General features: G+C 44.1%; 1 protein-coding gene across 2 annotated transcripts in view; it reads left to right on the top strand.

Moving 5' to 3' along the window:
* GRIA3 (glutamate ionotropic receptor AMPA type subunit 3) overlaps nt 1-15,884 on the top strand; it is a 429,528-nt gene that overhangs the window by 350,881 nt on the left and 62,763 nt on the right. For both annotated transcript variants that reach the window (XM_030209320.1, XM_030209321.1), the window contains exons 11-12: nt 5,835-6,208; nt 14,742-14,940. In XM_030209320.1, the coding sequence (XP_030065180.1) occupies nt 5,835-6,208; nt 14,742-14,940 (573 nt within the window). The remainder of the gene's footprint in view (nt 1-5,834; nt 6,209-14,741; nt 14,941-15,884) is intronic.

The raw sequence follows: 15,884 nt of genomic DNA, 5'->3' as shown, positions 1-15,884 counted from the left end.
CCGAACATGCATGCGATGTGAGGAGAAGCAGGGCAGGCAATGTGCAGAGAACAGCGCTGGAGAAAGACTTCAGCTTTGGGGGTTGGGTACCCCCACCAGCCAATCCAGAGGCCCCGGATCCATTTGGGGGGGCCAAGGCCCCCCATAGCTAAGCCACTGGTATACATTTGTATGTGTGTTAGCTATTTCATCTGTACTACTTGATTTTTCTTCTTCTCCTCCTCTCTCTCTCTCTCTCTCTCTCTCTCTCTCTGTTGCTTTTGCTACTTCCCTCAGCTCTTCGGCATTAGTCATAATAAACCATGAAAAATGTTTTTTCCTTCTCAGTGGTGAATTCCTTTTCTCGAATGAAACCTTTTGCTGCCTTGAAAACTCCATGTATCTACAGCAGACTTTTTTTTAGTTTTACTTTTAGTTTTGGTTGATCCTTTCAAAAGTGTTAGAACCCACAAAAATCCCTGTAATATTAGATAACAGATAACCTTTTAGCCAGCCAGTAAATTAATTTTCACTTAGAGGTTTCAGAGCCCTTGAAAAGTCAAGTACTGCCATGGGATTTGATTGATTCATTTGGAAAGTCAATATTTATTGACTGTGGTAGAGCATTTAAAGAGCTATTGCAATGCTACTGCCAACGCATTGAAAAAATACAAAACTTTATCCAGAACTAAGCTCATTCAGCTTTTAGGATTCACAGACTGGGATCCTAATTTCATTTTTCAATCCAGTCCTGTGACTGTGGTTTGGAGTGAGGATTGGAAACTGCAGTTGGCCATATGGAAGAAGCAACAAGATTTAAATCCAGACCCCCCCCCCCCCCCCCCCCCCGATATGCAGAAGTATTTAACCAGCTAGGATCAGCACCTGGCTGGTTAAATACCTGATAACTGATTTTTTATTTATTTATTACATTTGTACCCCCGTGCTTTCCCACACACAGCAGGTTCAATGCATCTTACATAGTAAATAGTATTACCAAGTATTGTAAGGAGAATATTACAAACTGTAATAAACATAGTAATAGTAAGGTTTTAAGAATAGGTGAATTGAACATAGAAAGGTAAACAAGGCATGATAGGCAAAAGGAAAGAGATTGGGAGGGGTAAGGTGTAGGGAAGATGGAGACGAGAAGACTAGGGGATGAGTATAAGGAGTTTGGGAGACGTGGTATAAGGTATAATCATCTTCAGAGCAGGAGTTGCGTGGGTGGGCTTACAAGGTTAGGTTGGGTCGTTAGGGTAAGCTTGCTTGAAGAGATGTGTCTTCAACATTTTTCTGAAGGGTAGATAGTCGTTTATTGTTCAGATGGATCTTGGTAGAGCGTTCCAAAGCTGGCTGCCCAAAAATGAGAAACTGGATGCATAGAAGGTTTTGTATTTAATTCCTTGGGAAGGTGTAAATTGAGGTAAGTACATGACGACATTGATCTGTTTCTGATTGGGAGGTTGATCAGGTCATTCATGTAGCTAGGGGATTCTCCGTATATGATCTTATGAATCATTGTATGGACTTTGAAGTTTATTCTTTCTCTGATGGGGAGCCAATGAAGCTTCTCTCGAAGAGGTGATGCGCTTTCAAATCTTGATTTGCCAAAGATAAGTCTGGCTGCCGTGTTCTGGGTAGTCTGAAGTTTTTTCAGGATTGGGGTCTTACATCCTAAGAAAACACAGTTGCAATAGTCTATGTGGGTAATAACTGTGGATTGTACCAGGTTTCGGAAAGTGACCAAGGGAAGATATGATTTCACTCGTTTCAGTATCCACATTATATTGAACATTTTTTTCGTGATGGACTTAGCGTGGTTATCGAAAGATAAATGGCTATCATTACTCCAAGGATTTTTAGGTTGTCGGATATGGAGAGTTTGACGTCTGGGGTGCTGAGAGTAGTCGGGAGGAGTGGAGAGTATTGAGATGAAAGGACTAGGTATTGTGTTTTCTCTTTGTTTAATTTCATCTTAAAAGCGTTAGCCCAAGAGGTTAGGGTGGTCATACCAGTAGTTATTTTATCAGAGATTTCTGATAAATTGGATTTGAAGGGGATAAATATGGTGACGTTGTTAGCGTAGATGAAGGGATTAAGGCCAAGTTTGGTTAGTAATCTGGCCAGGGGAATCATCATAAGGTTGAAGAGTATCGGGGAAAGCAGAGATCCCTGTGGTACCCCGCATTCTGATGACCATGGGGATGATATATTTGTGGTCCCTTTGGCTTATCCGGCGATATTCAACGGGGGATAGCCAGCTATCTCCCACTGAATATTGCCGGTTGGTGGTTAATGGATAGATGGTTATATCGGCCAATATATCTGGCTATCTGCCAATTTTTCAACCCCACTTATATTTAGCCATGTGAATATATGAGATATCGACTTAGCCAGGTATTTCAAACTTGCTAAAAATAAACCGGATATTCAATGCCAGTCACTGGAAACGGCCTGACATTCAAAATCCAGGTTTAGCGCTGACCGTGGGAGTTAGCCAGGCTAACTTCCATGATCTGAATAACGGCCCCATAGTTTTGGTCTTAAAAGGTTATGTATATGTGGAAAAAGTTTAAAAAAAAAAAAAAGAGTGGATCTTTACCTCCTATGCTTTGGTTAAGCCAAACATTGATGAGAAAAAAGAAGGGTTTGCTGAAAGAAGCTGAAATAAAACCCTGCCTTAGAAATGGAGAGAAATCCAGATAATCAAAAGTTCCCACAGTATTTTACAAGAGACTCAGCCAAATATAGAGCATTTTGTGAAGTAGGTACAGGACTGCACCTTGATAGCTCCCCACATGCATAAGGAGCAGCAGTTTCAAAAATCACCACGTGGGGAGAATTGCAACACTCCCTCACACACAAATGTCTGAAAGCAGCTTTTGAAAGCACTGCTCTTACTTTCCACATGTGCCAGGATGCAGCACACATTCTCCTTCCCCACCCCGATCACCCACAGGCATAGACCCCCCCCCCCCCCATCACCCATGCTTGCTTCCAAAGCTGCTTCTACATGCTAACCGCTCCCGTCCCCGACCCCCCCCCCCCCACACACACACACACACAGCAGCAACAAACCACCAACTCCCAATGTATCCAACCCCCCCCCCCCCCAGGTGCCACAACTCAACCACTCAACAAGGTAACCATTTCTTTCTTTCCCTGACCCCCCCACCCCCCCCAGCAGCAATGAGCCACCACCTCCCCAAAGTTTCCAATCCCCCTAGGTACAACACCATGGGAAGAAATCCACTCAACCAGTCAACAACGACAAATACTTATTTGGCAACTTGGCCATCAGTAATAATACCACCAGAGGTCGTGGCAGCTATTTTTGAACCTGGATCCATAATGGCAAGAGTGAGTAGGGGTCATTCCACTCCCACTAGACACCAGAGATACCAGTAAGGGCAGGAATGGGGAATCACTTAAGTGAGATCCTAGGGGTTTGTTTTTGATGGAGAAGTCAGGTTGGTGTGTGGGGGGGATTCATTGTTACCAGTGGAAAAAGTTATAGATGGGAGCAGATGCCTTACCAGGGTGTAGGGGGATCGGCTCTGGGGGATCTATGCCTTGGAAGCAGAGGCATATCTGAACTTCGGTGGTAGGGGGGGCCAGAGCCAGAATGAGGGGACACATTATAGCCCGCCCCGCCGCCGCCATTGCTGACCCCCCCCCCCCCCGGCCACCACTGCCGACCCTCCCCCTGCCGCCGTCACCTACCTTTGCTGGCGGGGGACCCCAACCCCCGCCAGCCGAGGTCCGCTTCCTCCTGCCGCTGCCTTTAAAAATATTCCTTCAGCTGGCGGGGGACCCCCAACCCCCGCCAGCCGAGCCGAGGTCTTTTAAGTTCTTCTTCGTCCTCCGTGCTGTTGAAAGCTGCTGAATCCAGTTTCGGAGTCTGACATCGCTGCACGTTGTGCGCACAACGTGCAGCGACGTCAGACTCCGAAACTGGATTCAGCAGCTTTGAACAGCACAGAGGACGAAGAAGAACTTAAAAGACCTCGGCTCGGCTGGCGGGGGTTGGGGGTCCCCCGCCAGCAAAGGTAGCCGACGGCAACGGCGGGGGAGGGTTGACGTGGGAGGGGGGTCCAAGGTGAAATCTTCCCCACGCAGATACACCCCTGCTTGGAAGTGGTCTGTGGAGACCAGACCTCGGCCATTGACAATGCAGTTTCTGTCCCCTTAGGGCAGGCAATATGTGTGTTTGGAGGCAGGCATAAGTGCCATCTTTATCTTTTTATCTATATAGATTCCCCTTGTAAGGTAAGGAGTCCATGTTCTGTTGGGCCCCTAAACCACCCCACCTCTCCCTGCCTATTCCATTCTTTCTGAAAATATAGAGGTGCTGAGCATTACCACTTGTACATAGCCCTCTTTCTAAAATGGTTTTTGCACGTGTATACAAATGTGCACATGTAAAAGCTGCTATTTACACATGGAGATGCTTCGAAGATCAGGGCCAGTTTCTCCAGGATTGATGCTCATTTCCCCAATTTATTTATCTATGCAACAGTCTCTCCCCCTTTCTCAGAGCACCACCTATAAAGGATAAGGTCCACTTTCAGAAGCTGCAGTGATTTAAAAACCTACTAGTTTCCAGTATCAGGCTCTAGGGCATCAGTTACTCGGTCTCTTCACAAAAATACTCCATACGCTGAGCTTTATACAAACCAGAGAATAAAATTCAAAACAGTACAGAAAGCAGAAAGATAACAGCAAAACAGTCTGTCAGTTTTAACAGTCCAATCTTCACAGAAATGCACAGTTCTGGAATAAAAAAATATATCAGATCCAAACAAGATCACTTCTCAAGCTTCTTGAGTGAACTGGTGGAACATTTGGACTGCCTGTAGCTTCCTTTGCACCTCCTTCTCCTCCTTGAAATATTTGTACCAGAGAAACAATTATTTACTTATGAATTTATTTTACACTACAGTTAGGCGCCCCAATGCCACATGCTGAACGCCAACTCTGTAACAGCATCTGTGATATTGGCGGGCCTAAAGTTAAGTGCGATCATTTACGCCAGGTCAATGACAAGCATAAATGGACGTGTCTTTTGCGTTTGGAGTCTTTGCTTAAAGCCCACCTCTTCAATGCTGCGTTCGGTACCTAACCCTTACCGTTCAGTGAATCCAGACTGCCCCAATTTGACTGCCCCTATCGGACCGACCGTTCACTTGTCTATTAGATTGTAAGCTCTTTGAGCAGGGACTGTCTCTCTTTGTTAAATTGTACAGCGCTGCGTAACCCTAGTAGCGCTCTAGAAATGTTAAGTAGTAGTAGTAGTAGTGTCTAAGTGTTTCATGTTATGCACTTAACTGATAGTTTTCTATGTTACACGTGTAAATTGGAGACACGCCGATACCCCTCCCATGCTCTGCTCTTGTGAATGCCCCTCTTCCAGTTACACGCTAAAGTACTTACTACATGGTACAGTAGTACATAGTAAGCACAGCCATTCTGTGCACTTATGCTTGCAAAGCACACGTAACTGTAGAAACCCAATTAGTGTAACTTATGTGGGAACGCTGAGTGTTATCACCTTCTCTTGGAATTATGCAACAATCAGATGGAGTAAAACAGTATGTTCCTTTCAGGATGGAGCTATTCATATGTAAATTCTTCACTTCTCAGTTGTAAAGAGGCATCCTTTCAGAAACTGGTTCCTTGATATGCATTTTTATCATCCTTTTTTTTTATTGCTGCAACCAAATACATTTTTCACTGTTTTATATTGCCTTATACATTAACCGTGATATGCAGCAGGTGTTCCACTTGTTGATTTCAGCTGAGAAGAGTGAGAATGAGGTTTTGGCTAACGTCAAGATTTTCTTTGATTTCAGAGAGCAGATATAGCCGTCGCCCCTCTCACCATCACACTGGTACGAGAAGAAGTGATTGATTTTTCTAAACCTTTCATGAGCCTGGGAATATCCATCATGATCAAGAAGCCTCAGAAATCGAAACCTGGCGTGTTCTCCTTCTTGGATCCTTTGGCCTACGAGATCTGGATGTGCATCGTCTTCGCTTACATTGGAGTCAGCGTCGTCCTTTTCTTGGTCAGCAGGTTCAGCCCTTATGAATGGCACATGGAGGACGGCGAGGAAGCCCGTGACCCTCAGAACCCTCCTGACCCTCCGAATGAGTTTGGGATATTTAATAGCCTTTGGTTTTCCCTGGGTGCCTTCATGCAGCAAGGATGCGATATTTCTCCAAGGTTTGTTTCCATCACTTAATCTCATTTCACTCAGGGGTCCTTTTACTAAGCTGCGGGGAAAATGGCCCTGCTGTAGCGGCAGGGGCCATTGTTCCCATGCGCCAGGACCCTTTATACCTCAGTATAAAAAAATAGCCATGCAGCAAGATCACTCTTACCGCATGGCAATGCGGTGGGGAACACTTACCGCCACCCATTCAGGTGGCAGTAAGGGCTCCAGCGGTAACCAGATGGCGCATGGCAACGTCCAATTACTGCTAGGTTAGTGCCATGCTAGAAAAAAAAAACATTTTGCACACTTAAGCCAGAACTACCGCCGGTGGCTACATTGGGCTGGTAATAGTTCTGATTTAGCATGCGGTAAGCCCGCATTGAGCTTACTGACACTCTGTAAAAAGGCCACTCAACCCTTTAACGGGAGGGGGGGGGGGGGGGGGGGTTGTCATTTTGTTTTGTTTTGGTTAAACATTTTACCAAATGCTGATCTTCATCGCTGAGCAAATATGTTTGCTAAATGTTCGCTTTCTCGGACTTGAATTGTTATGAACATCATGGGGGTCCTTTTACTATGGTGCACTGAAAAATGGCCTGCGCTAGTAAAAGCGCATGTTTTGGATGCGTGCAGATCCATTTTTCAGAACACCTGTTAAAAAAAATGCCTTTTTAAAATTTTGGCCAAAAATGACCCTGCGGCAAAATAAAAATTGGCGCGCGTCCATTTTGGGTCTGAGACCGCTACCCACTGACTTAGCGGTAAGGTCTCGCACGTTAACCGGACGGTAATGTTCTGTGCATGTAGAATGTCTTTTACCGCTCAGCGCCGCGCCATAAAATAAATATTATTTTTCTGGCGCGCGCAGTGGACGCACGTAAAAAATGAAATTACCACCCCGGGCAACACAGTAGCCAGGAGGTAATTCCAATCTGACATGCGTTGGGTGCACGTAGGCGCCTGCGCGGTTTAGTAAAAGGGCCCCCATGTGTACATTCCTACTAAGAAAAGGAAAACTATATACACCTTGCTGAGACAATAAAACGCGTAGGATTTTGCATATGAGGTCTACCATGTTCTTGCTGCAAATCTTTATGGTTATCTGCTTGCCCTTGGTGTATATGACATAGCTGAAGTACTTGGTGGAATAAAGATCTGATGACTCCAAAACCCACATGCAGCAGCGTTTTCATGCCTCCCGTAGTTTATACAAATCATTTTCAGCTTCTGCTTTGCTTTATTTTTATTTTATTTTTTACTAGTAAAACATGCCCGTTTCAGGCGCAAATGAAACGGGCGCTAGCAAGGTTTTTCTCGTGAACCCCCCCCCCCCTCCCTGCTCACCCCTTCGGCGTTGTGAAGGCACTGACCGCCATTGTTGCGGACCTCGTCAACGCACGCCAACGCCACCTTCAATGTGCTGAGTCGTTGGTTGTGAAGCCACTGACGCCATAGCTCCGCCCTCGACGTCATCACGTTTGACGTGAGGGCGGGGCCCCAACACAGTGATTTCGGTGGCTTCACCACCACGAACCCTTCGAACCGGAAGGAAGTGCCCGGAGGAACTGACAGTGACGTCAGTGTCCTCAGAACGTTGAGGGTGAGTTTTATTATATAGGATCATTTGCTTTCTGCCATACTCCTGCCCTTTGCTCATTTGTCAAATTACAGATTTTATAAATCCAATCAACTATATGTACTGTCCCAGCTATTATGATGTCCATGCATCCCCCTCTACATGTTCAGTTTGTCTACAGTGGCCAAATCTGGGTGTTTTTATCTGCATCACTGGCTTCCTTACCTATGATACCACTCTCTCAGTATTAGTGTTTGATAAACGAATTAATAATTGAAATCCCCGGGCCTTTCAGGTATGTCCCCTCAACCTTCCTGGACACCACTTATCTCATCCATGGGGTTTCCACCATCCAAATGGGGAACAAACAGTCCCTAGTCACTCCTTCCCTGCTAGATCCCATTTAAAAATGTCACCAGCTTGGGGGCCAGCTGGCCTCATCTTAAAAATGGCACCTGAGGGGCAGGAGTAACTAGGGATTGTTTCTCCCTAGTTTCAGAGATAAAAGAAGTGGGGAAAAGTAAACCAGGCTTGTCCAAAGAACTGGGACCAAACAAATAATTAGTAATGAAATCAACACAGTTTATTAATGTTTCCTTAGAAATGACTCGACACAACGTTGTGTTTCGGCCTGGGGGCCTGCATCAGGAGTCTTATGTCTTAAGGAAAGACTGATGGTCTAATTTTACATTTAGGTTGAAAAACAGAAGGCTTGAAATAGCAACATTGCATCAGTGCTTACTCCAGTGCCTTACAGTTTGACACAACGGTCTTTTTTAAGACCGACTTTATGTTGCTATTTCAAGCAGTTTAAGTGGTTATTAAAGACTTCTTTCATTGTGTAAGCATTTATGTAAAGATGACTTTTACAGTGGTGCAGTTCTGATGCATTTCTTGGACATGAGACATCAATGGTAGTATTTGCTTTCCATGTATTTTATTGATTTTATTTTTGGTGCTGTATATATTTTGCTTTCTGTTTTTGTTTGTTTGTTTGTTTGTTTGTTTGTTTGTTTGTTTGTTTTTTGAAAACCACTTTGATTTAAGTGTCTATTAATGTGTAAAATAAATAAATAAACATCTAATCCCAATTTTAAAAAGCTGGGATATGCATGTCTAAAACTGAAAAGCAGGCATGGTCTGGACTTGTTTTGGGTGGGAAAGGGAAATGAGACTTGATATACCCGCCTTTCTGAGGTTTTTGCAACTACATTCAAAGCGGTTTACATATATTCAGGTACTTATTTTGTACCAGGGGCAATGGAGGCATTAGGACAGGCCAAAAAATGTGTATTCCACATTTCAGAAGGGGAAAAGCATGTCTATGTCCAACAAGATTGACATCTAGATTTACATCTGCTACCTGGGACATCTAGGTTTCAGAAAGGTGCTCATGCTGTGCAGTGCTCCATTCAAGGGATTAGGAAAGTTTGCCCCTTTCATCCTCCAGTGGTTAAAGTTCCCCCTGAATGCAGTGGTGGTCCTTGGTAGGCTGCCACATACCTGGCTTAGTGCTGAATATATGTACCTAACCGGCTATGTCGCACGATAAAGCCAGTTAGCAGCTAGCTGCTAATCGCAGATATTCAGCGTGAGATAACTTATCTCCCACTGAATATTTGCAGTTAGGCACTAAGGAGAAGATTCTATATATGGTGCCATGATCCTAAGCCAGTAAACAGTGTACCCTCCATTTGCGTGTGGAAAACAAAACAGCAGATCAATATAACATCCAAAGATTTTATTAATGATACCAAAATAAAGCCCGACACAGACCGTTTCGCCCAAAAGGGCTGCTTCAGGGGCTAAAAATAGACAAACACATAAAATCATAAATACAAAATCATATTAAAAATATAAAAACATAATATGTCATACATCAAATAAATAAAATGTATAAACATAGATCATCTTCATAATTCATAGGAATCATAATTAAAAAAAACATCTATAATCAAGAGAACCAATCACCATGTCGCTATACCCATTTATAGATCACATATGTATATGGTAACTCTCATCATCACATACATATGATTATAGAACATAAGGTTATGAAACATGAGATCATAAAACATAAAATCATAAAGCCATATTGTATATAGCGAACAATATATTGAAATGATAAAAAAAAATATTAATTAAAACATGAAATCATAAAACACGAAATCACAAAACCATATTATATATAGCAAACAGTCCCACTAAAAAGGTTGCAGATCTTTTGCCTTGCTGTTTTTTGGGACCCTCCATTTGAGTTTCTTCAGCAGTAAGTTGCAATGTTTTCACCAGCTTTATAAGATGGTACTGTTGTTTGCACAGTTCTGATGCACAGCCCTCAAATGCCCCCTTCATTTTATCCTTAAATTCCAGCTTGTGATTCTCCTGCCACCGTCTCCTTTGTGGTTATAGTTTCTTGCTTGACTGCTTCTACCATCCCCACCGCAGCAAGTTAAATCATAAAAACATTTAGGGGGTTAACAATAGGCTAAATTATAATAGCACTTCGGTAGGTGTAAGTGAGTTCATTTATTCACACCCCCTTCTGTAAATGTCACTCAATTTCATCTTGTGACATTTAGTGGAAAAGGGGGGGGTGTGAATTAATTATGTCACCCACGGTCTCAGTCATGGCTTAACTCTTAACTGCATGGTAACTGTGCAGGCTGTGTATCTAGCACAATAAACCATCAAACATATAAACGGCGAGTGACCGTACTCACTCGCAAATGCGCAGTAGAGACCTTCTCTGCCCTGCCCCCACGTCAATACGTGATGACGGGGGGCGGAACACAGAGGGTCTGTACTGCGCATTAATGCTGAGGGAGAGACACCGCCGTCTAATGCTCCCCCCACCCGAGTCGCCGCCGCCACCCACCTTCTACCCGGTCGGGCCCTCGCTCCGCTATTGACGTCGCCCTTCCTTCTTCTTCTCTGCCTCTGTCCCGCCCTCGACGACGTTACGTCACACGAGGGCGGGACAGGCAGAGAAGAAGAACGAAGGCCGACGTCGGCAGCTCAGCAGAGCTCAGTGCTGCGTTCCCGGACCCTCGCTGTTTCAATAGCGGAGCGAGGGCCCGGCCGGGTGGAAGGTGGGTGGTGACGGCTCGGTGGGGGGGCGCGAACTCGGAGGGGGAGGGGCAGCGGCGAACTCGGCGGTGGGGGCGGGCCTTTCAACCCCCCCTTCCTATAATAGCCCGTTTTTACGGGCTCAAAGTCTAGTATCTTTAATAATTTGATGGTAAGGAAATTATGTCCAGAGCAATTCATTCGCTTCATCAGTGCAAGACTTAGCTACAAAATGCAATATATAATAGTAATCATATTTTTTTCTGTGCAAACTACAAATATAATGGATCTGACTGCGGAGGCTCCGGTTGCTCAGTATGCATTGTTTATGATTATGTTTCTTTGATTTACAGATGATTTTGGTGTCATTTTCAAAGCACATGGACTTACAAAGTTACATAGGGGCTCATTTTCAAAAGGGAAAAACATTTTTAAAAAGTGGCGTAAAGCGCCCAAAAAAAAATGAGCGACCGCCATTTGTAGAATAGCACTTAGCGCTGGGATTGGCACAGAGTTTTCACAGCTGAAATTGGGTGTAAATTCAAATTGTTGCCACTTAGCATCAATTGGTTGTTAGCACCCAATTATTGGTGTTGAGGAGGAGCTTCTATATATGGCGCCTAAAAATTTGGCGCTGAAATCAGTGCTGACTAAAAGTGTATTCTATAATCAGCACCTAGATTTAGGCGCCAATTATAGATTAGTTGACATTTCAGCGCCAATATCTGTGTGTATCCATTAACGCCAACGAAAACCTGGTGTAAATCTCAGCGCATAGATTTAGGCACACTGGGCCATATTCTATAACTAGGCGCCTAAATTTTGGAATGCCCATTTCCCTGCCCATAACCACACCCCTTTACGCCTCCACGCATTAGAAGTTCGGAGTACATCTTTACAGAATACGCTTAACGAGTTGTGCGCCTAAATTCTAATCAGTGCCAATTAGTGCTCATTATTGCTTGTTAAGTGCTGTTATCAACGCTCATTAGCTTGTTAAGCCATTTAAGCTATGAGTGGTGTTATGGAATCTGTGCCAATTTTGGCGCCTAAATCTAAGTACACTATATGGAATCCGGGAGTAATTGGCTCATTATTCAATTGAATTGCACATATAAATTGGGCATGCACCCAAATTTGCGCACGCAGTTGTAAGCACCATATATAGAATTTGGGGGCTTCTATGCATTGCAAGATGAAGTAGTCACTGTACAAACTTCAATTCTTTCCACTTACATAGAGAGACCCCAGGTTTTGGTGCCTAATTTCCTTTCAGTAGGAGGTAAATAAGTCCCTTTTTTGACTCAAATGGACGGAACTCCTTTTTCCTAGTCCAGCGTTTCCCAGACTGTGTGCTGTGACACCCTGCTGCACTGCAGCGCACTCACTGGGCTGCCGCTGCAAATCCCGACCTCCCTCCCACCCGAACCGCTACTGAAGACAGCAGCGGCAGAAAATGAAATACAAAAAAAATCAAGCGCAGGGCTGCAGCAGCCTTCAAGCATATATTATTATTATTATTAACGTTTGTATAGCGCAAGCAGCGCTGAACACCTGACACAGAGAGACCGTCCCTGCTCAATAGAGCTTACAATCTAAAAATACAGACAGCAAGACAATTAAGGGCGAAGGAAGTATTGGGTGAGAAGGAACAAGGGGAGGGCAATTGAGTAGTGGATGGGAGCCAAACACAGAGGTGAAAAGGTGGGTTTCAGCATAGATTCGAAAACAGGTAGAGATGGAGCTAGACGTACATATATACTGTCAGTTCTGCCGGTCCTCTGCCCCCCCAGAACTGGAAGTTGAAGTCAGCAGGGGCAGAGGACCAGCAGAGTGCCCACTGGGGACAGGGAGCAGGAGGTGTACAGAACTTGCAGAGGTGACTGCCAAGGAGGCTTATTCTTGCTTTGAAAAAACACCTCAATATGTGCCTAATGAAAACAGGAGACCGGAAGAAGTCAAAAAGTTGAAGTTAATAGGTCAGTCTCTGTTTACCTTCCCATTCAAAAAAAAAATGCAAACCTATGAGCTGCTGCATCTGAGTTGTCATTCATTATTTTTGGTAGCATTTTTTTAATTTAATCTCACTTTTAAACCTGCTGGCTTGTGCAGCATGCAGGTGTACAAAGAGGAAGGAAAATAATGGAATTACTTTTCTTAGGTAGAGTAGTCATTTGTTATAAATTGTAATCAGTGGTGTGCTGGAGCAGGCTCTCACAGGCTCGCAAGAGCCAGTTGTTAAGTTTTTAAGAATTTGGGGAGCCGGTTGTTAAAGTAGGGCCCTCCATGGCTACTTTAACAACTGGCTCCCAAAATGTGGGCTTGGGCCCCCTGCTGAATTATCTTTTACTTTGCTGGTGGGGATGCTGAGCCCTGCAAGCCAAGTAAATAGACTACTGCTGCTCCCCGCTCCATGTTTCCAGCTCTGGGCAGCAGGCTGGGACTTCTCGAGCATGTGAGAGAAGTTCCAGCATGCTGCTCAGAGCAAGACTTTGGGAGTGGTGGCAGTCCATTTATTGGCTGCCAGCAAAGGTATGACTAGCGTGTCCACACGAAGGGAGGGAGGAGAGAGAGGCAAGTGTTGCTCCCCCCCCCCCCCCCCCCGGCCACCCCCGGCCCTTCCAACTGCAGAGCTGGCTACGTCCAGAGAAAGAGCCTGTTGTTAAAAATTTACCAGCACACCCCTGATTGTAATCAATGTGTCATTTGGAGGGGCTGCTTATAGGGACACTCTAGCATTGTTATATTTGTGCAGAGAAAAAGATGGAGACCCGTGTGGCTGGGGGAGTGGAGCAGGGACCTGTGTGGTCGGTGGGGTGAAGATCGGTGTGGCCGGGGAGGTGGGTGCCACGAAAACATGCTCGGACACGAAGGGTGCCGTGAACTGAAAAGGTTTGGGAACCACTGTCATGCTACTTCCGCAAATTATAAGGAAGATGACACAAATTATAAGAAAGTCTCGCAATTTTCACTTGCAGAGTATGCTAATTTCAGGGCGATAATTTTGATTTTTGCATATATAATTTTGTATTCTAAAATCTAATCATGGACTTTGCAACAAATAAGTCAGAAACGTTTGGTTGTGTTTGTAGAGACTGTGCTGCACTTTCAGGTGTGCCATGAAATAGTCTTTATTTAATTTCAAATCATTATCCAAGTAACAATTATCTAATAATTTGAACTTTCATAATAAAGCACAGAGATACTAATATGCTATTGAAATCGCAGTTGTCTGAAGTTTTGAGTATTCAAACAGACCTAAAGCCCAATTCGTTTTACTATCTGACAGTCTAATGTTTGTCCAAATGATACAAGTTTAAATATTGTAAAATTATTTTTGATCCAGCACAATGAAACCAAAGCTGAGATCCTGTTTTATATTTCCTCCCAGCTCACAGCCTAGTCACAACAGCAGCCCTCGTCTGGGATCCGTGTACAGGGCTGGTGTTGAGGTGTGGAAACAAGACAATTGCCCTGGGCGCCCATATTTCAGGGGGTCCCAAAAGCCTGCCCAAAGCTAAAGAAGGGGCATCCTGCTGGCAGGCTTTGAGTCCCTCTTCCAAATTTCTGTTCCGAGTCCCAGCATGTCAAACACCAGCTCTGTCCATATATCAGGTATCTCATCTCCACTTCACAATGATTGGGTGTCACCTCCACCCCCAGGAGTTATGACTGCTTTCCGTAGCATTCATAGTTCCTTTCAGCCTGGGAAGCAAAAGACCTGAACCAGAAAACAAACCAAGGTCCTTCACTGATTTACTGGGCTGGCCTAATTTTTTTTTTTCTTCCTTTTCTGTGTCTTCTGTTTATTTTGTGCATCAGTATCTGGATTTCAGAAGAAAGCTACTCCGTCACAAGAGAGGAACACTTACTCTGACCCTTTTCTCTTATGGCAGATCTCTCTCTGGGCGTATCGTTGGCGGCGTCTGGTGGTTCTTCACTTTAATCATAATCTCTTCCTATACTGCCAATCTTGCTGCGTTCCTCACCGTGGAAAGGATGGTTTCTCCAATAGAGAGTGCTGAGGACCTTGCCAAGCAAACTGAAATAGCATATGGAACCCTGGATTCAGGCTCCACCAAAGAATTTTTCCGAGTAAGTATTATGGGGGGAAAAAAAATCAATGTGGGCTACTTTTAAGTTGAGTTGTTTTACCACAAGTCAGGTTATTTTAGCTCGGGGTCCATTTTATGCAGAGACCCTGCGGTAAAATAACCCAACTTAACAATAGCTCACATTCAAAGCTTCCCCCACCTATGATTCCAAACTTGGTATGAGCTACATCATGCAAGGAGGGGGTGTTACTTAAGTGAAGAGAATGTAATCCTATTTAACATGTTACTCTTATGTGTGAAATTTGTCTCTGAAAAATCCCATTTACAAAATCACAGGATTAAGGGCCCCTTTTACTAAGTAAGCTGCAGTAAAAGGGGGCCTGTTTTTTATCTAAGGCATGGCCTTGCGGTAAGTGAACTACTTGCTGCGTGGCCATTTTGGTAGGGAGTACTTATTGCCACCCTTTGAGGTGGCGGTAAGGGCTCCTGCAGTAACTGGACAGCACTGCCCGATTACTGCTGGGTAAACACCAGCGCTACAAAAATAAAAAATATTTTTGTAGCGCCAGAAATGGCGCACATTGTGGGTAGTTCCGGATTAGCGAGCGGTAAGCCCGCATTGGGCTTACCACCGCTTAGTAAAGGACCCCCTAAATAGTAGACTATCGGCAGAAAGCATAACCTGCCAGAACATTTTTAAGTGTTCATAGCGTTGAGTGAATTCCTTCAAAAAGGCAGTAAATAAATCATAATAAAAAATTGCCTGATTCAAGAACAGTGAATGCCAGGGCTCCCGGAATTTATGGCGTGGCATTTGTTCTGTCCGTCAGAAACAATCTATAGGATAGTTCTTTCATTAATCATACCCTTCAAGTATAGTAATATAAATCTATTTCTTTATTTCAAAAGATCATTATTCTAATAGGAAAACACAGCAAATTATCAAAACAAATCACAAATATTGGGGAAGGTTTTATGTATTAG

The sequence above is a fragment of the Microcaecilia unicolor genome, chromosome 7 (assembly GCF_901765095.1).
Source record: "Microcaecilia unicolor chromosome 7, aMicUni1.1, whole genome shotgun sequence".
In the NCBI taxonomy this organism is placed as follows: Eukaryota; Metazoa; Chordata; class Amphibia; order Gymnophiona; family Siphonopidae; genus Microcaecilia; species Microcaecilia unicolor.
The sequence above is the reverse complement of the archived record's forward strand: the minus strand, read 5'-3'. Positions and strand labels throughout refer to the sequence as shown.